We start from the raw sequence: 23,760 nt of genomic DNA on the forward strand, positions 1-23,760 counted from the left end.
CGCTGCTGGATGCATGTGAGGGGGTATAGGAGAGCGTGGGAGAGCCTTTTGTTTCCGACCTTGGCTTCAAACATACTCCTTAACAAACCACCAGCAGAGACATTGATAATAATAAATTATGTCCTCAAAGGAAGCAAGAGATTGTGTGTGTGTGTGTGTGTGTGTGTGTGTTTAAAAGCTTCAAGTGGAATCAAGTGGAACCAACAGTGACTGAATAAAGAGTTGAGACTTCAATGTGTGTGTGTGCATACTAATAACAGTGTTTCCAAAATTCCAAGAGACAAACTTGATCCATTTGGACTCGCCAGGGGACAGCCACAACTTATCAATTTATGAATTGAATTTCATTTACGGCTTCCGTCACACAGCGTGCGGGCGTCACTGGGTGAAAGGAGCCTTTCACTGCTTTGTAAGAAAGTGAGAACCTCCTGGAGAACCTCCTCCAGACAAAGACACACACACTAAATCAATTAGTGATAGTATAGATGTGAAAGGAGCTATCACACCAAAGAATATAAAGACAAAATATAACTGGAAAAAAACCCTAAAAAAATAGAAATAAGTGATGGATAAGATGCTTCAGGCTCTTAATTTGTCGAACCCCAGAGCAGCAGCTGTCTTGTATTCATCGTACAAATCAATAGCATCCTCATTAGTTCAATTCCACATAGATTCAAAGAACAATGCAGACTGAAAACAAAACAGAGCACTGAATGAGCTTGATCTCATTAGACCCAAGTGCAGCTGCTGTTTCCACAGCTGTAATGATGACTATTTAAAGGAGGTCTGTTCAGTACAATGGGACCAGAGCTACTTCATTTGCTGCTGAGATTTGGGAACCTAAAAATATCCCTAAAAGAACTAAAAGTAAATATAGTTCATCATAACTCTTCACTCTGGGGGTTTGGATCGTCCATCTTAACTGTGTGACAATTGGTTTGTTGATTCCACTGCTACCATAACTGATGCTAAAAGTAAAACTAGATGGAGAGCATTGAAATTGTTGTCTTTGTGTTTAAAGTACCTCTCATTTCTTGCTAAATCTTTTCTCTCACATGCCATGTCAGCACATGGCTCTTTCTGGGAAAAGCTGCTGTTTTCTTGAGGATTCAAATGTGGAATTATTTTTGCACAATCTGGTCTCTGAATCTCTTTTGTCTGTTTCTGCTGCAAGACTCCCTTCCTCCCTGCTGTATTTGCTTTCGGAGCCCCTTGTAAAGTGCGCCACTAGCGGTGATTGGCACTGTCAGATTAGCCCATTTAAAAAAGATATATGTTTATTACAGCATATGTATACGTGTGTGTCTGTGTGTGTGTGTGTGTCCTGCAAACTATTTTCAGCCTACGATGCATGCTGCATTATTCATGTTGAAGCATACCGAGAAGATAGTCTTGTGCCATATAACACCACTGCTACAGTGCTCTGGTGGATACCATCACACGCACACACACACGCACAACACTTACACACATTCATAACATACTTAAGACACCCACACTCTCACAAAAACAATCTCTGGTACACTTACCCAAATACTGTGTGTTATATACAGATGGACACACACAAGAGTCACTCCTGCAAAGACATACAACGCACACACATGCACACAGACAATGCCCTAAATCGTATTAGGCAGATGAGAGCAAGGCAGCGTGGTGCCAGAGAGGCACTCTGTTCGAGTGCTGTTGATGTGACAGATCCTGGCATAAATCATGTTTAGTTGTTGTTGTTGTTGTTGTTGTTGTTTAAATATGCAAATCTTCCATTCAAAACACAAGCCGGTTGTTAACAAGTGTTATGAAAACATGCACACGCACATTCACAATCTGAACGCTCTCACACACGTGTTGGATGCTTTTTCCAAAAGAAGCCAGGCACAATTTGTCCGACCCAACACACACACACATTTGCACACAGTTTTTGAATGCACGTGGGATAAATGTGGATGTAAAATGCCATGGCTATCACTACTGGACTCATATTTCATAAATGCCCAGATATCCAACAGCGTTGGTCAGCTAATGATGACAACCTCAACACACACCTACATGTGCACACCCATACAAACACACACACTGCACACTCTGGAGAGAAGAGTCCTCAATCACAGATATGAGAGCTTCTGCAAGGATGTAAACATTAGCTGCATGGAGAAGATGCTGGCCCTGCATTCACATGAGCACTCATAAAGAAGCTCAATTAGGCCCACACATGTACTCGACAGCACACAAATAGAGAGATGTTCTATCTACACAAACACACACAAACGTACGCTGCAATAAATGAAGTCGCAGTTGACAGATTTCAGCAGTTATGGATACCCGTGTTTGGCAGCCATTTTTATTTGGTTCAACCACAAGCCAGGAAGGATCTAAGCCTGCCGCTCAAACACACACGCACAAACACACACAAAGCTTTTCCTTACAAGCATCACTTGACACATCTCTTCTCTTGCGCTCTCTCACTCACTCACACACACACACACACACACACACACACACGAACACAAGAGATGTAATCACACTTCATGCTCCAAAAAAAAAAAAACGTCTGTGTTTTCCCTCCTGATCGCTGACGCTACTGCTCCCAGAAGGCTGACAACATTTTAATTGGTTGTCATCACTGAACTTTATCTTGCCAGTAATGATGAGTGAGGGGGGAAGGAGGTGAAAGTGCTCACCGTGCCCATCAGTCAGGAAGCAGCGCTGCAAAAGAAAAGAGGAGAAGAAGAGAGAGGAGAGAATTTAGGAGTCACATCTTACCTTAAACAGGCGCAGGATGTTTGCTACCATGATGGACACGGAGCTGGCTGCGGCTCCGATCACGCCTACGATTTTATCCGGCTTGGTGAAGATGGGAGGGTCTCCATTTGCACAGCGAACGTCTGAGCCGTCCCTCTCAATCAAGGCCTGCACAAAAGTCAGGGACTGCTCCAGAGCGTATGTGTCCCTGGAGCAGGTATCCAAGATCCTGGCCCCAAGTGTGATGTTGGGCAGCAGCTCAGGATCCTTGTTGATCAGGTCGATGGCGAACATCATGGCCTCTAAGCGATGGATGCCCTTCTCCTTTTTGAGCTCCCCGCAGGGTGTACCGCGGTCTCCTCGGGAGTGGACAGGAAATAATCCTCCGAGGATGATGTCCCCATCTAGACGGATGGAGTGGGCATACTCTGGTGCTGCCTGGGGGTCTGTGGGGATTCGCTGAGGGGATGCATTGGGAAGGAGCCAAGCAAAGAAAGTAGCCACTAGCAGGAAGTCAACAGAGGGAGAGTGCGGTTCCATGATTGGTAAATACAACAGATTGGAGCAAAGGTTTCTCTGGGAGGTTTCCAGGAGGCGTATTCCAAAACGGAGGATGTGGCTTTCAGAATGTTAAAGATTAGGGCCTTCCTATTTGTCAAAAAGTGAGGGGTAACTGACCCCGGGCGTGGAGCTAGCCAAGCCCCATGAGCAAATCATATTCCAGAAGACAGCAGCTATCTAATAAAGAGCAGAGAGAGTCAAAATGTGGCAATGATGTCAGAGAAATCTAGTTCTGCAGTAGAGCTCTTAATCCACAAGTCACATCTTCAGCTGGACCTGTTGAAGAGAGACAGAGAGGACATCTGAGCACTGATGTGATTTGAACATCGAGCTGCTTCAGGAATTTGCAGTCCACCTATCAAACTTGTGTCAAACCCCCCTCTGCCAAGTGAAAAAACGCAGCCAAGCATAGCAAAAACAAGTCCCAAAAATACACACACGCCCAGTCGCCTGCACACACTCACATGGGCTTGATTCTTCGCAGGAGACCTGTCAAAATTTGCTTTGCGTTTCCATAATTGAAGACCGAAAGTCTGGCAGTATGTAAGCACCTCAGAGACACACACCCTCTATCGATGAGTGGAACAGCTGTTTAAGTGACAGTAGAGAACCTCGGAAGGGTCCTCAGGCTATTCGCACAAAGGTGCAGAATTGCTGCTGCAGCGGAGGAGAGCGAGAGAGAGCGAGGGAGGGAGGGAGGCAGAGAGATAGGAGAGGCATAGACAGGAGTGAGGGAAGCGAGACAGCGAGAGAATCTAAGTGAGACAGCGTGAGAGAAGCAGAGGCAGCGGTGAAAAGACAGCGAGCGGTGTCTTGCAGCGAGTTTGTTGCATCATTCAAACACCTGCTGTTCCTGCTGCAGATATATGAACACATTAGATTCAATACACCCTGCAAACACACACACACGGGGCCTGAAATCACAACAGGTAGACTTCATGTTGGTGATGCACCATATCTGCTTTCACCCGCTGCAGGGAGGGGGCTCTTTTCCCCACTGCCAGTGATCATGTCACGCTCTCCAGCCGCTGAGCTGCACACTGAGCAGCCACATCCTGGAAAAAGTGCTAGAAGTTGGTTTGGACCTGATCTGACAAATTGGCTGTGACAAACTGGTTGGTGGCTACATGATGCAAACGCTAATGCGCTTTCATTAGCCGAGGCCCTGGGGATTTACATTTTCATTCACCTCCCATGATCCAAAATCCCTGATTTTAGAAGTTTTTTTTCTACATGGAGCCAGGAAGTGATCTGCTCAGATTTTCATCCTTTACGCCCATATTTACAAGAGATTTAATCTGTTCCATGTTTCCTGATATCTGTAGTTAACATAGTGACATCTCGGCAATCCGCTTTCAATGAAGATGTAAATCTCGCAGAAATTCAATTCATTAAATTCATCTCATTTCAGTTCAGGGTTAGGCTGTTTGCTTGACATCCATTTCATTACTGTCCCTATTATCATTACAGGTATTCTGCTCCGATACTTCCTACTCAATACAAGCTGAGCAACCGAGATGGCCTATTTCACACACGTTTAGCCTATTAATTAGCCTTGTAGCTCATTAAATAGCTGATGTTCCCTTCGGGAATCAGTTTGCAAGGGTGAATCAACGACTCCCACTATCTCATCACACCTTTTATGAAGAAAAAACACTCGGCACACGGGAGGATATCGATCTAAAAGCCATGCCGGCATTCAACTTCCATGTAAGTGTGTTGTGTTGCATGAATTTAGACAATATTCAAGGCCAGGCAAAAGCAGGCTAACCCCTCAGACCTCCACAGCTTTAGATTGGCATTAAATATGTTTTTTAATACTTCATCCACCATTAAAGCACATTAGAAACTAAAATGGTAACCACCTGCACTATCATCTTACTTCAGACTCGCATCTCGGCCCCTGGTCCCTGTGGGGGCCTCCTTGCAGGCTCACCAAGTGGCTTATCTTGAACTGCATCTAGTCCATTAGCCACTGCAAAAGACCAAACTGAACGCAAAACTCAATTTCCAAATATTTCCGTTCGCCACTGAGGGCCCCTTAACAGGTTTTGGGCTCAGATCTCATCACAGCGTGTGACACACTGTCGATGAATCCATTTATAATTCAATTCTGTCCCCATTAATTCAGTTTCTCTCCACTCTAAATGGAATTAGGTCAAAGCCACTCAAACACAGCCAAGTCCCTGGCTATGATTAAAAACCTGGCTTTATATAGGTTAGCTCTGATTCATCCGCCAACACCATATATGCCTCTGGTTGCAGGATTGTTTATTCAACACTTTTTTCCTTGGATTCCAGCTCAGGCACAGGAGGGGTTCACCAGAGGCGTGAGGTCCCTGTTATCAAACCTTACTACACGCAATTATTCAAGTGCAGTTAATGTCTGCCTCTGCTGATAAACTAATAAGGCCCCATACAGCCCGCAGACTCGCCCCTGTTTCTGCTGCTCACGTCATCCTTTCAGCTCCAGCATTTAGCAGAAATTGGATCTTCAGAGTCACCACTTGAACCTAAGCTGACCTAATGGACAACTTTAATCATGAGCGAACATGAGCAGTGATTTAAAATCGATCTCGTGAGATGCCACTACACACAAACATCTCAGGAGGTTAGTCAAGGGATCAGATTTGGGCATTGTGTGAGCTGAACTCAAGAGAACTGAACTGAGGCCCTGAGGTTATTAGAAGTTTCATGTCTCATTTATGCTCATGCTCACTGAGAATTATCACATTTCCAAGGAGGTTGAAACCCATCAATTCTTTGTCTGCAACATCTACTTAATAACTTTAATATAGCTATTTATCTTTCAACCTCGACCAAAGCCCTGCGCTCACATAACAGTCCTTGTACATTATGATGCTTTTTGCAAAGGCTCAAAAGTAGATTTCTGCTCCCGTGTGGCATCATGAAGGAAGCGGCAGACGTTGTGAAGAAGGAGGTTTCCTCTGCGGCTCAGAGATGAAGAGGGTTAAACCCCTGGAGGCTTTGGCGAGCTCATCACTCTTTTTAATTCACACCCACGGCTGCCTGTCTACGTTGGAGTTACCCACTTCTTGTTCAACACTGCTTTTACTTCGTCCCCCACTTTCTCACTTCTGCCACCATTGCCCCCCCCCCCCCCCCCCAAAAAAAAAAAAAAAAAAACCCTCAGGGGAGCGCGCTGCTCTTTTCAGAAAGGGATAACATTTCTACTGTCGTGTCCTCTACCCATCCCTCCCTCCTCATTCTCCATCGAAGTAAATGTTTCTCTCAGCATCTTGATAAAGTATTGCCCCCCTTCCCCATACCACCCCACCACAGTCATCTTTCACATGTCAAAAGCAGCACTTTTCTCTGATCAATGATCATGATCTGAACACACACGCACCTATTTCACCCTCCCTTCAGCGCATCAATAGGGCTTAAAATTAAAAATGAAATGCATGCAAAATGCATTTTCTGCTCAAGTGCAAGTGCATTTGATGTTTCCAATGACTGCTGCCTACAAGTGAAAACCCCAATTTGATTACTCCCATATGTGGATGAACAGGCAAAATCCCATCTTAAATCAGGAAGAGACAAGAGATGACTTTAAAAATACAGCCTCTGACATGATTAAGTCATGTGTCCGGAGATAAAATGCAGCCTGCAGGTTCAGAAATAAGATTACGTGAGATCAGAGTCTACGGGTGTATGCTCATTATTCAGCCCTATAGGCTGTGCTGCTATTCACCCTAATTAAGACAGTGCCATCCACAGTAACAGCAGAGAAGCTCCAGCAAATTATGCACCTTGTTTTTCTTGTCTTTCTAGTCAAACCCCACTGAATCCAGTAAAATGCTGAGTTAGGAATCACCTCTTTTCAAAACATTGCTCACCTACCTTTCCATTGTACACAGTCCATGGGGAAAAAAATTAGGAGTGAAAATTAGAAGAATCCCCCAAGAAATAGACAGCAGAGTAAACTGAGACAATCTATAAGAGAGGCTGCTCGGTATCCATTAGTGGAGGAATGTGAGGGAAGACAACAAGAGTGCAACAGCAAAATGGAGCAGAAACAATGGGGGATGATAGTAGCCAGTGTGAGATACCTCAGAGGATCTAATTTATCCGGAGGGGAGTGAGATGCTCCGGCTCCCGCCTCCTCCGCGGACTCCTCCGGCTCCCTGTCCGCCTCAAGCAACTTCCTTGCGGAGCTCAGCAGTTTTTTGTTTTTTTTGTTGCTTTTTTTTCTCCCCAAAATAACAGCAACGCTCCTGAAGTGATGAGGTGGGTATCCCCCCTCACACACACACACGCACACACGCACACGCACGCACACACACACGCACACACAGCAAGAGGATTTTAGGAAAAGGCTATTAGACCATCCGCTGATCGGAGAGGGAATAAAAAAAGGTATGGAGTCGATTTGGAGTGCTCCGTCGTGAGCAGCTGGGATGGATTTAGTGGTGACAAAGAAAAATTGTTAAGCCTGCATTTGTTTAAGGAGACAATAACGGGAGGCTGCTTGTAATGAAGTGGATACCCAAGAATGAGTCTCCGCCACAGAGAGGGGGGGGGTGGGAGAGAGAGAGAGAGGGAGAGAGAGAGAGAGAGAGGGAGAGAGAGAGAGAGAGGGAGAGAGGAAGAGAGAGAGGGAGAGAGAGAGAGGAAGAGAGAGAGGGAGAGAGAGAGAGAGAGAGAGAGAGAGGGAGAGAGGAAGAGAGAGAGGGAGAGAGAGAGAGGAAGAGAGAGAGGGAGAGAGAGAGAGAGAGAGAGAGAGAGGGAGAGAGGTGGAGAGAGAGAGAGGGAGAGAGAGAGGTGGGGAGAGCTCCATCACACACGGACTCTCAGTCATCACCTGCTCTCGGACTCTCACTTTGCCCTCAGACCCGGACAAGTCCGTCCGAGCCGCGCGCGCTCTTGCCCAGCCCCTCTGGCTCCACAACCAAAGAAACAAACACACACAAAAGCAAATCACCCCCCACCCGACCAAATCACCCTGTAACTGCCCCGCTGTCTTCACCCGGACTCCACCCGGTCAATCAGGTTTATGACTGATCAATGGGGATCGATGCTTTCCACAGCGGAGGGCTTTGGTTATCTGAGCGCATTAATAAGTCATCACAATAGCCCCCACCCCCCGTAAACTCTTTCTGGTGAACAAAGTTAAATAAATGAAGCGCATCCCATCTGCTCTGTAATAACTATTTGATAAGCTGAGGCGGAGAGCAGCGCGTCCGGGCTGCGGTGCGATGGCGCCACCTAGCGGGACGACGCGGGGATGTGCAGCAGGAGGAGCCGGGGAGGGAAAGAAAGTACACTGCAGGTCTTAGTTCAGATCAGATCACTGATCACTGCCTGTTTATTTTGCACTTGCACTTTTCTAGTTTCTCCTGTACATTCTCATTATAAGTTATGTCTGGACATATTTCTAGCAATTTCTCTTTTGCCAATTTGTTGGACTGTCTGTCACAAACCAGACTTTGTATATTATTACAATTTTACAAACATATGGCCATTATTATAGATTGAACTGTACAGTAACACAAGGTGGGTTACAGTTTGCTCCACCAGGAGCCAGTGCAGCAGTAATATAATAAATCATACTGTAACACCCATCAACTGCTGTTTCTGTTGATAATACATTTGGATTATGTAACTTCAATTTTGTCTGCAGAATTTCTTCTGATTAGTAAAAAACAGTGATTATTGCTTCCTCCACTGTCAAGAGCAGATCAGGATGTGCATCTGAGACAACACCGGCCCTGAGGACTCACTGCATTGACCTCAGATGTTTGATGGTCCTTAATGGCCAGCAGATTCAAGTAAATTCAAGCTTAATTTCCTTAAACTACTGTGTTCCCATAAAGTTAGCATTATCTGCAGAGGTTTCCTTCTTCTCTCCTGGAGGCTAAGCTATCTGGCCCCAAAACGACTAGACCCCACTTTTCCCATGATGCACACACATCAATCTGAGAATGGCAGTTAAAAAAAAGTACATTTGTGGCATTTCTGATTCATTCACTCATCAGACGATATAGTATATTGACTCATGTCTGGACATGGAGATCTATGTCCCAATCCCTTTATGACTTCACCAACATGAAAGCTTCATCACACACTGATGGATGGCAGCGCAGGAAAGATTGTGATACAGCAAATCTGAAAACTAAAATATATATATAATTAAAAATGAAAAGGATCAAAAGGTTCCATGAGGGCAAACAAACACCTGTGCCCCGCAAGTGCAGTAACAAAGATGACTGATGGAAGAGTATGACTCATCTGTGAGGATAAGACACAAAGTGATACCACACTCCCCACTGAGATTTGAAGCAGTACATTTTTATTTATTAAGTGGTTGGTTTTAACATTCTTGTCACATCTTAAAGGTTGCTCTAACTCTTCGCAGGTTCTCTAGCATGTGAGCTTATTAACATATTACAAGAGATGATAAAAAAAAGGACAAAAACAAACAAACAAACAAACAAACAAAAAAGTCCTCAGAGTCTCTTAAGGTTTGATTCCTGTTCTCGTCTTGACATCCCAACAAAACATCCTCTTGAAAAAGGAATGATAAAAAAAAAGACAACTAATTGTGAAACAACGCAAACTTGCCTCAGTATTAAACAGTGACAGAGTAACTAGTCAGACATGTTTGAAGCATGTGGTCAATCAACAGTTAATACAAGTCAATAACTATTGTGACTATTATAACTATATTTTATACCATCTCTGTAGGATGAATCCATATATACATGTTTTCAAGACCTTGTTGAGTTTCAGTTATAAAAATAAAGTTTGGTCTTTCCTTTTTTCAGATTTTGTTCCATTTCATGGCTTTCCGTTTCAACATTAAGACATTATCTACATTTGGTCTTTCCATAATCCATCCGTCCCAGCTCTCCTCATGTGTCAGTGTTTCAAAGACTACCTCTGGAGCTGTGATCAAACATATGCAGCGCCCTGGAGTACATGAAAGCCCATTTCGAAAGGAACTGATAAAGCATTTAGTCTAAAAAAAAAAAAAAAAAAGAAAGTTCATAAAGGTTAACTGAACAGGCGCCTGCAGTTTTTATTCATGGAACAAAAAGTTTAATGTAAACTTGTCAGTCTTGAGAAGTTACAAGAGGCATGTAGCTTTACCATTCTATGTTTTGGCCCTTAATGATCAACTATAGCAACACCAAACCTGCGACACCTGCTGCTGCTTAAAGTTGAGAGAGCCTCGTCTGTTTTGCGCGAACTCATCAGCCCCTGTGATGCTGTGGTTAGGTATTACAGCGATAGGTGGGCTGCAGAGGACAGTATCACTGTGTGGTAACCATTTTCTGACCACCATCATCTTGGTGATAGTCGAGGTAAAATAAACTCTTCCAGTTAATGGCTGCAAAAAGATAAAACACCACACACATTATTCCTCATGTGCAGTCCCATCTTTTCCTGATTCTAACAAAATAACACAAGGGATTCATCACATATGGTATCTTTGCCCGCCCCAGTGTTGTATTCTAAAGTAATAATAAAAAAAAATATTTCATGTATGTTGATGTGAAGGTCTTAGTGAATCCTCACTTCTCACACCCTTCCTTCATGGTTCGGCCATTTCTGGGGGTGTTACCAAATATGTAGAGGGAAGGTTGGCTATAGTGAAGGTAAAGGAAGCACCCCTCAGTCAGTCCAAACAGAGAGCTAAGACTGAAATTAAACAAAATATCAATGACCACTGGAAAATTATCTAAGTGGAATAAGACAAAAATATTTCTATCTTTCTTACAGAAAAATGCAAATAAAGTCCCTAGTCTGACAATATCCTTGTTATTAAACAACGTTTTATCATCTAGTAGAAGACATGGGCCCCTGAGCCTGTTGTGGGTCACTGCTAACAGAAACAACAGGCTACTAAATAAGACTGAGGGCGGCTGGCATGAAGAATATAACAAAAGAGTGACTGTTAATTAAGAAATATTAATGTGAAAAGATAAAAGTAACTTTCAACTCTATGACAGGAAGGAAATATGATTTCCACTTTAAATTCTCAATGTTAGACAGCAGGACACAATAATTTATTTCTGGTGATTTGTTAGTGGTTTTGAATCAAATTACCAGATTTTAAATGTTGATAAAGAAACCAATTTTTTTTGTGCCCAGCTTTCAAATTCTGCTTTCATCTTCTTCTAAAACAAACAAACAAACAAACAAACAAACAACAACAACAAAAAAACTTTCCAGTCTTTCCACTGTGGATTCTGCAATCCAACTGATTCCCTCCACTATCGCACATGCACGCACACACACACACACACACACACGCACGCACGCACGCACCTATTGTACCTTCACCGTTTTTCTAAAGGCTTTTTACCAAGAGCAAAGCAGTACAAAATCAGTCATCTGCATTTGGATCTATATTCAGATACTGTAGTAAGTAAATACATATATATATATATATATATATATAGCAACAGTGAGGAGTCTGTAGATAGCAGCGCCACCATCTTGCAAAGTGGCTGACTTCATCATCAAACTATACAAAAGAATGAAAAAAAGAAATCAGATTCCAACAATATATTTGGTTCTGAAGCAAAAGGAGGAAAAACCCTTTGCTCCATTCCTGCCGTGCTCCATCTTTCCTTTTGTTTGTTTCCTTCATCTCTGCTCTGCGCTTGTTTGTTGCCCATTATTTTTCAAATTGAAAGTTTTGATTCACTTCTTCATTTTGAGTAGCTTGCTGGTCCTTCATCCCTGGCGGACTGCGAGCAGAGAGAAGAACAAGTTGAGGAGAGAGGTGAAGAAAATAAGTGAAGAGAATAAAGACTGCAAGTGGAGGGATCAACAGAGATCAAGTGGGGAAGGAAGAGATAATTATTAAGAAAGATGCAAATAACAAGAGCAGTGGTCAGGCAAAGAGGAAGTTTTCTAATGAGCCGTGCGATGAATGGAGGAATAAGGGAGAGGAATAAAATAGGAAATGAGCTGAGCGGTCAATTAAAGGCTGGAGACTAGTGGGAGTTTTTCATCTCTGCCTGAGGAACATAAACATAAAGGCATGTCTCTTATGTCACAAAAGATACTCGTATCGTAGTTGAGATCACATTCACAATCCTGTTCAAGTACACACTGCAGGCAGTGAATCTCTTTAGATTCTTAATATTCGGGGAGGAAAAACTAGACGGGAAAAAATCTGTTCCAACGAAGCAGCAAAAAGCAAAAGCAAAATAAGGAAAAGAAGCAAAGTGTGAGCAGGGAAAGCGATGATGTGGCAGAGTCTTTGTACCTCGGGTAAACCCTCTTCATTCTTACATTTTCACCAGACCAGGGATTTGGAGCGGGTGCTGACGCCTTTCCTCCTGCTGGCTGCTGCTGTTGCTGCGTTACGATGGCTTCGCTTGTGAGACTCCAGGTACAGCTGTTAAAAATGAAACATACAACAGATCATTCACATGTCTCATGTGTTGAATCCATACGGCATACAAATCCTTTAACAAATGGTCTTTTGATCGTTAAGTTAAATGATTGGCTTGGATTTAGCATCAAATCGAGTGCAGATGACAACACCTGATTGTCAGCCGAATCAGCTGATCATATCGGGATGCCGTCATCATCTCAACAATCCAAAACCCATAGAAACTGGAAAAAAGGTCCAAATTTTCACATTCATGACGCTGGAGTCAAAAATCACTTGGGTTTCTGCTTGAAAAATTACTTTCAAATTGCTCATTATTAAATTAGCTGCACATTGATTTTCAATTCAATTTGATTTACTTTAATGACGTTTCATTTCAGCTTTACTTGATTCAGATGGTGTTTTGATGAGACATACAACAGGAGATTCATAGGTGATAGAGCAAACTACCACACCAATAAATTAAGGATAGTAATTATCTTCTTATTATCCTGACATTTTTCTTAAAGCCTCTCATATAAATCAGCCCAATGACTTTGTTGGAAGTCTAACTGCCATTATGGGATTTTGTAGGAATCAGGGAATGATAGTTCTTTGGTAAGAGTCTTCAAAAGAGCATATCATGTGATAATTATCTTATCTTCCACACTGTATACTGAGACAATGACCCCTCACAATGGAAATGATACAGATGATAATTTCCAAAGTACCACTCTGCTTTATCTTTCTTTCTTCAGAAAAGAATCAATGTGTGATATAAATTGAAACTCAATTACCTTCTTGGCAAAGGCTCGTCCACATTGGTCACAGGCATGAAGGGAGAAGTTCTTGGTCACCCTGACTTCAGTGGAAGATGTCCCTGTGCTGCTCTCTGACTGGGTGTCCTGTCGTCGGGTGTGTGGGGGTTGGTTGCCGGGTGAAGTGGTTGAATTAGAGTTACGTTGGTGTGTGTGTTTTTCACTACGGCGGGTCAGTGGTGGGCTAATGGGCCGATGCTGGTGCGTCTGCTGTCTCTCTTGTTTCCGGGTGACGGGAGGAGAGGGGGTGAACGCAGGAGACGAGACATCGTGTTGTTTCCGAGTGACGGTGGCAGGAGGTGGGGCAGAAGAAGAAGAGGTAGCTGATGAGGATGTTGGAGCAGGTGTTGAGCCCTCTTGTTTGCGCGTGACAGGAGGCGAGGGAGAGGAAGAGGATGATGAAGAGGCGTGACGTCCATTCACTTCTTCTTTGACGCTGCTCGTCCTCTTGTTTGGGCTGGTATTGTTGAGGACGACCTCAGCCAGCCTCTTCACCGCCCTGCTCTCCAGTTTGGGCATGATCTTAGCGAGGTACGCTGACGACTTCTTGTGGACGACAGTCACATGGCGTAGGACGTCGCGTTTGCGGCGTGACTCATAGCGACAGAGGGGGCAACGGTAAAACTTGATGAAGATGTCGTTGCCGTCCGTGTGCAGCTCAATGTGCTTTGTTAAGTTCTGACGTGAGCTGAACTGTCGCTTGCACAGTTTGCAGAAGAGCTGCTTGAAGTCGAAACCCACTGACAGTTTGGTCATTTTAGCGGCCACGCTCCCGCTGCACACGCTGCCCCCACGAGAAGCTGATGAAGATATGGATGACATTACCTTTGGGCTTGATGGGGATTCCTCCTCCTTCACCTTCATGGTGCTGTGCGTCACAGAAACACCTTTACCTGCCCCAGTGCTATCACTTGGAGAGGGGGCCGGGCTGCTGTCAATATCCTCTTCGTCTTCATCTGATGGCTCAACTGCTTCCTCCTTCACTCGGATGTTGTTGCTTGGGCCTAAGTTGGTGCTGCTGCTGTTGGGACTGACAGCTGTCTCAGCAGGCGTTGGCGTGGCAGCAGATCTGTTGCTTTTGATGCTGTATATTTTATGGACAATACGCATGTGTCTCTTCAACATGAGCTGAAATAAATATATATAAAATAAAGATAAATTAACAATATACATTAATGTAATTATACAGAGATCATTTAAGTTCTGCTCTCTTGCCACAATTTTAGTCCAAAGCATAAGAACAACCCGTTTTAAGATGAAGATAAATAAGTACACACTAGTCCTACACCTTTCAGAAAGCCATGATGGGAGGAGCTCAAAACTGACAGTGGTGCAACAAACCAACCTGAGAGCTGTAGTTCCTCTTGCAGAGGGTGCAACGGCATGAGGCCTGTGGGGATGCTGGAGGCTGGACAGGTTTGGCCTGGTTTTGGTTTGAAGGCGCTGTTTTAGAGTTCACGGGAGTGGTCTTGGAGTTGTGGCCACGTGTTGGAGAGGAATTGTTGCTTTTCCTGGGAGGTGTGACCTCCAGGGAGAATGGCTGGCCAGGCCGTGAGGCAACGCTGGGTGTGTTCGTATCCCTCCGCAAACCGCGATGAACCTCGTCAAAGTGACGGCGTACATTGGCTTTGGTAGCAAAGCTTTTGAGGCATACTGGGCAGGATTTTCCAGTGGGTGTGCTGAGAGTCCTGGGGCGACCTATTTATATATAGATATATATATATATACACACACATATATATACATACATATATATATATGTATATATTTTTTCACCATGCAGAGGTTGAACCTACAGCTTGCATGAGTATAAAGACTCTTTTCAGCATATTTTATTCAGAAACAATTATTTGGTTCCGTTGTTATTTGTGTAAATACCTTTCACCATTGAGAGCAGACTTGTGGGAACTGTTCGAGTCTCCGTGAACTTGCGGAGCTCTTCAAGTTTTGTCTGGTGCATTTTTCGGCAGTGACGCCTGATGCTGCGACGAGAATTGAAATCCTGACCGCACAGACAGCAAGAGATTGTCACATCTTCAACCTGACGTCGATGACAGAACAAAGAAGAGGTGAATTATTTCGTGCTGGTCTTAAATAAACTTACAGGTTGCAGCAATGATGGCTGCCAAAGAAAGGAGTACATGTACTGACATTTGGTGCGTGTTTACTCCTGACTTACCCCACTCGTGGAGCCCTCGTCTTCAGCCTGCGGCTGCTCTTCTTTAGCCTCCTCTTCGCCTTCCCATCTCCTCTGACCCTGGTTGTTTCCTGGGCTGGTGTGACTTTCTGGCCCACCCCGCTGGCTGGTCTGGTTGTTCTCCGCTCCATCCACTGGTTCTCCTTCCCATGCTACCGGACTCTCTCTGGCACTGTGTGGGGCATTGATAAAAATATTTTATAAAATGATAAAGGAAGGAACTGGGAAACACAGTGGATAAAGAACACTTACATTAACTCTGCACCAATAAAGGTACATCTTACTCCATCAGCAAATACCAACCTGGGTGTGTGTGATGGGTATCTGGCCAGCTCCTCTTCTGTGGTGAGATACTGGAACACAGCCTTGGAGGTGGTATGAATGGGTTCCAGTCTGACTACATAGTCTGGCCGGTCGGCTCTTGGATATATGGTGTCCAATAAGTCCTTCATGGCTACACTCTGCCTGTCATCACCAGGCGAACCTAGAAGAAGAAGAAAATTCCAGCAAATATGTAGAAAAACTCAGGCCTTTTCAAATCAATCTAGTTACATATAAGTTAATTTGCATATCAGATTTTTAGATGAGTATTTGACTGTGAAGACATTATCTCCACTGTAGAAGATGGTGGCAAATTCAGAGTTTTAAAGAAAAAACATTTTGTTTATTCAATAACTTTGTTATTATTTAATTAAAACCCCAGTAAAATTAAAACAGTAGATCTGTGGTCCATTTTTAAGTTCCTAAAATTCACATCTGCTGTGTAGAATCCTATAAAAGAAAACTGTATGTTTACTGAGAGACTGAGACCAAAAATCAGAGCACAGAAAATATAAAAGATAATTAAAAAATGGCTAAAAGGCAAATACAACAGGTAGAAGACAAAGTCCACGAACTGGGGCCCGAGCTTGTTAACAAAAACTTGTAGACATCATGCAACAATGACTCCCTGAACGAGGCAAGGATGAAACTTGACTTTGGCTGCAGCCTCATTAACATTTGGTTTAGTTACACATACAAAAACCTACGAGCAGAATCGCTGATTACTTTGTTTCCACATTTTACTTTCAGATTCTGTCACCCTGAGGTTTCCTCTGTTTCAAACCATCTGTCTCCTACTCATTATTCTCCTCTCATCTCCTGTCTGTACACAGCCCTCTCTCTTTCTCAGGCACATATAAACTCACATACACATTATAACAACTTTAATCCGTCAGTCATTTCCCTTACACTAAGTGCAGTTTCTATTCTACCCTTTCCTAGTGTGACTTTGATCTTGCATCATTACTGTTTTATCTACTTCTCATTAGCCACAGTATGTGTCCATGACTCCTCTTTGCTGCCTGGGAGTGGGAAGTGACTTGGCAAGAATGAAGCCTTGCAGGCTATTCCAAATAATTTCTCTGTTACTTGACACTCTCCTGCTCTCCCCCTGAAAAAGAAATCCATCTCAACACAAACGATCGATTATGCTTTGCTCAATTTTACCATCTCCATCCACTGTAATGATTGCTGTTTCAAGAAAAACTCCTAGTTTGTTGTATCAGTGACTTAATTTTTCTCTATAAAGAGTCTATTACTAGAGGCAGAAAGTGTACTGTATGGTTATTTTGATGAATGACTTAATTGGTCTATGTTGCTCACTATTGGCATTTTGGGCATCAACTGTCAGATTACCATAAAAGCAATTTTTTTATTTCAAACTCTAAGTTTCTCATTGGGTAGCCCTGACAGTCAGTTTATAGTCCTTTATTAATGTTCAAATCTTTCCATCTTCAGTTATTAAGAATTGTATGAAAGAGAAACTTACTCCACATCTTCCTCAGATCAAAGTAGAAGAATGCTAAAATGCCCATAAACATACATTTTATGTTTTGTATTTAGAACTTTGAGAGCAAGGGTATGAAGTGTAAATATTCAAGACATGTTTATGTGCGTGTATATGTTTGCATGCTAATGTGTTGTGTCACTACCGTCGGACTCAGGCATCCGTGACAGGCAGTAGTACTCTTTATGAGTGATGAGGTTGGGCAGGCCTCTGAACAGACTGCGACACAGTTTACACTCAAAAATGGTGTCCACCTCTCTCAGCAGCATGTGTTTCAGATGGCTGGTGCCTGTAAGACAAAGAAACGAAGTGATGGAATTGGAAATGAAGGTCTTTCTGGAAGATGAAGGCTAATCCTGGGAATTATGCAGAGAAGAGGAGCTAGTAACAATCTGTCTAAAAAGCCTGTTGAGAAAATTTGCCTGATAAAGATAAAAATGTCTTTGTCCTTTAAAAAGGCTTTCAAATGTTATTTTCATATAAAGGACTACTAAATGCATTACTGCTGTCATCAACTTAACCTCCCATCATTGAATTTGGTGCTTTGTTGCAGATCTGACTCATATTTGTTCACAAAAAGAAACCACAGCATTCATTGTACAATCTCTTAGACATTACACACACACACACACACTGCATCAAAGTGTGTAAGCACTGTTAGGGTGAATCAGACAGATGACAGTACTTGCACAAATTGCTGCCACATGCATGCATAAGTACACACATTTGTAGCCACTGTCCTGTGCTGTGGCATCCTCTATAATAGGACCAAGCAGATAACGGCACTGACCCACACTGTTGGAAACAGTTGGATTTTGGTTTTCATGCTAAATTTTACATATCTGGCTCAAAACATGTGTGCATGTAGGCAGCACTTTTCAAATCCTCATGTTGCGCTTCACATATTTTGTAACCTTTGTATAACACAGGAACTGCAGCTACTACGACTAATAAAATCTGCCGCTGTGTTAAGGTACTGTTGTTGCAAACCAAGCACACATCACATACTTACACATTACATACCGATGAACCAGGGTAGACGTTTTATTGTGAATGAGCTTGAAGATATGAGCAATGGACAAAAACTGACATTCTTTTGGATAAATAATAATTGCCAAGTTAACCTCAAGCCTTTAATCTGGCATCAGTTGAAAGAACATGCCATTCCTCTCATCAAACACGTCTCCATCGCCAGTAAGGGTGGATAATGAAAAAATCTTCATGGTGTATGTAGTTTTATAACAGATTGCAATATCAATTTTTTCTGTCAATTCAATTCAGAACTGGGTTAAAAAAAAAACATCTCTGTAATGTCCACAAGACAGAACTTATGCCTCTCTTAGTAAGCAGGTACCTTTATCTTGGCTTGACTGGGAAGCCCCCTGCTCTGTATTTACCATCTCATTTGACTCCTCAGTTTTCTTGTCGCTCTCTTACTCTCCAGCAGTTTGCAAACCAACTTAAAGGTTCATTACTGTAACAAACTGTCACTCTTGCATTACCTGAGAATACAGTTGGGCACCCCTGATGGTCAAATTACAACTGGATGGAACAAATAACTGCCTGTCCTGGGGTACATATTCAGACACATTCAAAAGAAGGGAGGAGGCTACATCGGAAACAGTGAATAAATAAATGTGTGGACAGTTAAAAAAAACAAACAAACAAAAAAAAAAAAACAGACAGACCTGAGCGGAAGCATTCAATTATCTGTTGAATCCCGGATTTAGAGGTTTGTAAAGGTTGCTGGAGCAGAGGAGGATCGCCAGGCTCCACACAGACACCTACAGAGAGAGAAATAGATTGCACATCAGTGTATGACAGTGTTTGAGAAATAAGCCATCACCTGGGAATTCAGGGGGACCTGCTAAGACACAAGGTTTATTGCAGTGAGCTTAAAGGGTACGTGCAATCAGTGTCAGACAATGAGGTCTGTATGGGACTCACATTCACTCTGATCTCATTACTTTGTTTTGCACACAGAGCGCATGCACACGCAGGCACACACACACACACACACATACACTCAAGGATGAGTATGAGAAGGGAAGGTCATTTTTCTTTTCAGTGCTATTCTTTAGCTGCATCAAAGATGTGATCAGGGAGGATTACAGGCTGCAGACAATGAAACATGAAAGAAAATCAAGTCTTACAAATCAAATCCCTCCCACTGATGTCCAGATGACTAAAGCTCAAGTGGGTCTGTGGGGAAAACATGCAGTTTGCGGAGGGCGGTGGTCCATGCTGATGACAAACTTTTTGAGGCTAGCCCACCAGTAGTCAGAGCCAGTGCAGCAGCTGATCCTCCAGCTTGGGTGTCACATTATGCCATTTTATCAGCCCAATTGGGAATATGACCAGAATGACATTTATTGATGGATATTCAGAAACGGCTTTGCCTTTGCTCAACCTCAATCACTGGAGGTTGCAGGGTCAGCTAGAAAACAGCAATCCTGATGATGGTGGGGATTTAATTAATTTAATAACTAAATTCATTTTAGTTTGATACACTGGCCTGCTTTTCAAATATCAATGTTATTACTTTTAGCCACTCAGCTCTCATTATAATACTGTCTTATGAACATCAGTTTGTAAATAGTATGTAAAAAATGTTCAAGTCTGTATACTAGGGATTTAGATTAATTTATTGAGGCATCTAAGTCTGCATGGCATCTATTTTCTTCTACAAAACAGGTTGGGGTTTTTTTGCCAAATAATTAACAATCAGGATTAAAATACTGCAGAGCATTTATCAAAAGGTCCAAAGTCTTTTATGCATGGACAAAAAAAAACAGTCAAAAAATATACCTTTAAGGTGTTATTTGTACTTATTGATCTTGTTGCCTAACAACTTCACTTTGCTTTTTCAAGAAAAAAAAGTTATTGACAAAAACCGTGGCTGACACGCAATCAGCCTCTGAGATGGATTGTGCAGAGGTTAATTCTACCCGATTTCATATACACTTTATTTTTTAAAACACACAACAGGCAATTGATGGCTCAGATAGACACAGAATAAAGGAAAATTACACAAAGTTATACTCACACACACCACCACAGACACTGTTATCACCTCAAATGCCTGAATCCATCTCCTACAGTTATTCTTCAATACACAACATACAACAGGAGGTTGTTCTCGTCACCTAATTTGTCACCCAGGAATGACATCTCTATTCAGACATAGGTCCAATCAGACATTACAGAAATTTTGTATTGGGAGGCTAGGGACTTGGGATATTTCTTTGTGATATAGAGTTCCTCTGGGTGATAGATACCTAAAGAGGTTCGGTGCCGCTGTGCATGCGAGAGTGCAACTTATTTTTCTGATAATAAATCAGTGGTTCTCAAACTTTCTCTGCCGTGTCCCCTTGGAAGGTCAAAAAGGTCCATGGCTTAATCCCTCATACACAACTGTCACAAAGAACTAAAATATACAACTCAATAATTAAAACAGGATCCATGTTGACCTTTAGTATAACACATATCAGTATGAATGCCTTTGCAATCTCTTTGTTTTGTTATTTTGCTACAAAAATCTTCTTCATTGAATTTTGTTTCACTCCATACTTATCCACAGGGTGTCCGAGCTCCCCCATCCCCTCCAGTGGCTCTGTGCACGCCCAGGGGAACACAACCCCCACATTCGAAAGTGTTGCATTATATTGATTTGGTCACAGGGAGAGAATAAATTCTGCCACAAAAAGAGCATTTTATAAGAGTGATGACTAGAACAATGACCCACATAAAACATTGCCAATGTCATGAAGGTGTGAAAAATATTCACAAGAATGCACTTCAATTACAGCCTGAAGACTAAAATTTTTTCTCATCGAAGATTCAATACTGTGAATTTAAGGATAGTGTTATGTTTTGTTAAATTATAACAGTATATAAATATATCAAATGATGTTTGAATATTTTTGTAGTTTTTTTCTGTGGTCAAATTTGTGAGTTCTGCTCACAAAACTTGAGTGGAAGTTTAGAACTTGTCTTCATCGTCTTCATCTTTGTTGGCATCTCATATTCTTGAATGCATAGGCACAAGCATGCATGCCCATACTGCACAGAAGGCAGTGCAGCACTGCCAATGTAAGTGTGTTCATTCGTATGTGTGTAGGTGTGTGAAAGCCACACAGAAGACAGATAGCCCGGCAAACAGAGTGACACACCCAGAGAACTGCAGACAGAAAGAAAGCTGGACAGTGAATGACAGCTGTGTAAGAGGTTTTGGCAAAGTGCGAAATGGACGTTATGTATTAATGTGTGACAGAATGTGTTTTCCTCTTTCCCATCCCCCCAAACCTCTCACAGGCAAACTGCTATAATCCCAGCGGGGCAGGTCAGTAACCCACTGACCTCCACACCCCCCTCTGCAAGAGAGGCAAAGATCATCTAACCAAAACCGTCATTCAACACAAACAGTTTCCTTTCACTATGAGCAGTGCAACAGTTTTCTTCACAATAAAGTCAGCTCACAATAGCAGGATCTATATGTGATGAATCAAGACATCCACGTCTTTTAAAAGGAATGAGTGAGGAAAGCTTAGGCAGAAATAAACTGACGCAGGCAAGCTGAAGGAAAAGATGGAATGTAAAACATATATGTCAGCAGTCCACATAAAACATTACATCATAATAATAGCAGTTTTGATGGATGTGTAGCAGATTTTACAGTCCTCTAGCAATGAGTACAAATTTATTGAAACCTTTGGGTCAGACAGGACCAATCTGGGCTGATAGTATTGTTGTGGCCATCAGCTGGCATTTTCTCTAAAAACTAACCATTTGATTATATTTTACATCCATCCAGTTTTTTTTTGCTAATTAAGCTACACCCTCACAGATAGTTTAGCCTCTAGGTGCAAGAAACGTAGACGCAAAGGGGGGGGACATTACCAACCTGTGTTATGACCATGGCTGCTGGCACTGGTCTGCTGAAGCTGCTCCTCAGTCTGGCAGCTCTGGTCCCTGGTATCAGTGGCAGTGCTCCTGTTGTCTTCAGGCTCAGGCAGCAGGGGGGGAATGGGCTTCCACAGGGGCTTGGCCTGGAGCTGGGACAGGGTAGCAGGGTCGTCCTTCTCCTGGACATCCATTGGAGTTTCCTCCTGGTCCCAGTTCTCAGCCAGCACCTGAGCTGAAGCAGGGGTCTGGAGTTGGGCTTGGTCAGAGGACTGGTCTCCCTCATGGGGCCCCGCCTGTGGTGGATGCTGAGTGTCTGACTGGAGCTGGCCTTCCTCCATCTCTGCCTGACCACCACTCTGAGGGAGAAAAACCATACATAAAAACTGAGTTAACTAGAACGGATGGCGAATTATGAACATGTTTTCATAAAACATAGTGATTTTAGATGAAATTTAAAGCTCCAGATCATTACCACTGAAAAAATATATATCCCTAGCATTGGGATACATTTAACAGCAGAGAGTGTCTCACTAATAAAAAAGTAAGTTATCTGTCCTATTGCTGGACAGAATGGCAGTCACCACAGTGGACTGTGTTCAAAGATTTGGTAGGGGGAAGTTAACCTTGTAACACACAGCCACCCATCAGCAGGTAAGTGACTCCACATCAGTCCTTCATTGTGCACACATTTATCTGTATGTACCAGTGTGATATTTGTATATATATATATGTGCGTGCTTCTTGTCCACAGCTATTTTTCCTTGAAGTCCCCAATCTTTACTGCTCCCCTACCCACCAATTTGTCGTCATTTTCCCTCTCTGTGCTTGTTGGTTTCACTCTACGTGTCCCTGCTGTCCTTGAAAGGGGATAAATGATTCCACCATTCTGCCACATTACAACACATCACCATAGGACAAGCGGACCACTTGGACTTGTGTCATCACACACACGCACACACACACACAGTGCAAATCAAATGACCACCAAATAGCTTAACAGTATGCTCCACATGCTCAGCAAAACCATCTGTGCGGTATAACACACACATACACACAATCTATTACAACCACTGAACACAAACTGTTTCCTCTCAACCAGTCGGTCATGGCCTGTGGAAAAGTGTGAGAAGCTGCAGGCACCCCAACCATAAAACCTGTGTGTTATGTCGGCAAGGAAAGAAGACTTCAACATCACAAATAGTGTAGTGAGAAAATGAAGAGAAACAGCAGTGCCACCATTCATTTAGCATATTCAGTCTGTCAATCATTGAGTTTTTTGTGATTAATATATTATTTTCCATTAGAAAGCAATGAGTACAAGGCATGAGAAGGACACTGAAAACAGTAGGTGAACTTG

At 42.8% G+C, this 23,760-nt stretch overlaps 2 protein-coding genes across 6 annotated transcripts in view; both read right to left on the reverse strand.

Annotated features, from left to right (window-relative positions):
• grm8a (glutamate receptor, metabotropic 8a) overlaps positions 1-2,862 on the reverse strand; it is a 175,892-nt gene extending 173,030 nt beyond the window's left edge. Inside the window, exon 1 of the mRNA XM_029494909.1 lies at positions 2,764-2,862. Within this exon, the coding sequence (XP_029350769.1) occupies positions 2,764-2,793 (30 nt within the window). The 5' untranslated portion in view covers positions 2,794-2,862. The remainder of the gene's footprint in view (positions 1-2,763) is intronic.
• Positions 2,863-3,553: 691 nt separating this feature from the next.
• The window catches only part of znf800b (zinc finger protein 800b), a 31,642-nt gene continuing 11,435 nt past the window's right edge, over positions 3,554-23,760 (reverse strand). For 2 of the 5 annotated variants that reach the window (XM_029494904.1, XM_029494906.1), the window contains exons 3-12: positions 22,402-22,759; positions 19,187-19,282; positions 17,644-17,787; positions 15,974-16,154; positions 15,653-15,842; positions 15,352-15,514; positions 14,819-15,171; positions 13,453-14,601; positions 12,548-12,679; positions 9,604-12,023 (exon numbers count right to left, since the gene is read on the reverse strand). In XM_029494904.1, coding sequence (XP_029350764.1) covers positions 12,578-12,679; positions 13,453-14,601; positions 14,819-15,171; positions 15,352-15,514; positions 15,653-15,842; positions 15,974-16,154; positions 17,644-17,787; positions 19,187-19,282; positions 22,402-22,759 — 2,736 coding nt within the window. In that variant the 3' untranslated portion in view covers positions 9,604-12,023; positions 12,548-12,577. Of the gene's footprint in view, positions 3,580-9,603; positions 12,024-12,547; positions 12,680-13,452; positions 14,602-14,818; positions 15,172-15,351; positions 15,515-15,652; positions 15,843-15,973; positions 16,155-17,643; positions 17,788-19,186; positions 19,283-22,401; positions 22,760-23,760 lie in introns of those variants that run through there. The other 3 variants (XM_029494907.1, XM_029494908.1, XM_029494905.1) reach the window with 3 other exon arrangements.

Source organism: Echeneis naucrates, chromosome 23 (genome assembly GCF_900963305.1).
Source record: "Echeneis naucrates chromosome 23, fEcheNa1.1, whole genome shotgun sequence".
Taxonomy (NCBI): domain Eukaryota; kingdom Metazoa; phylum Chordata; class Actinopteri; order Carangiformes; family Echeneidae; genus Echeneis; species Echeneis naucrates.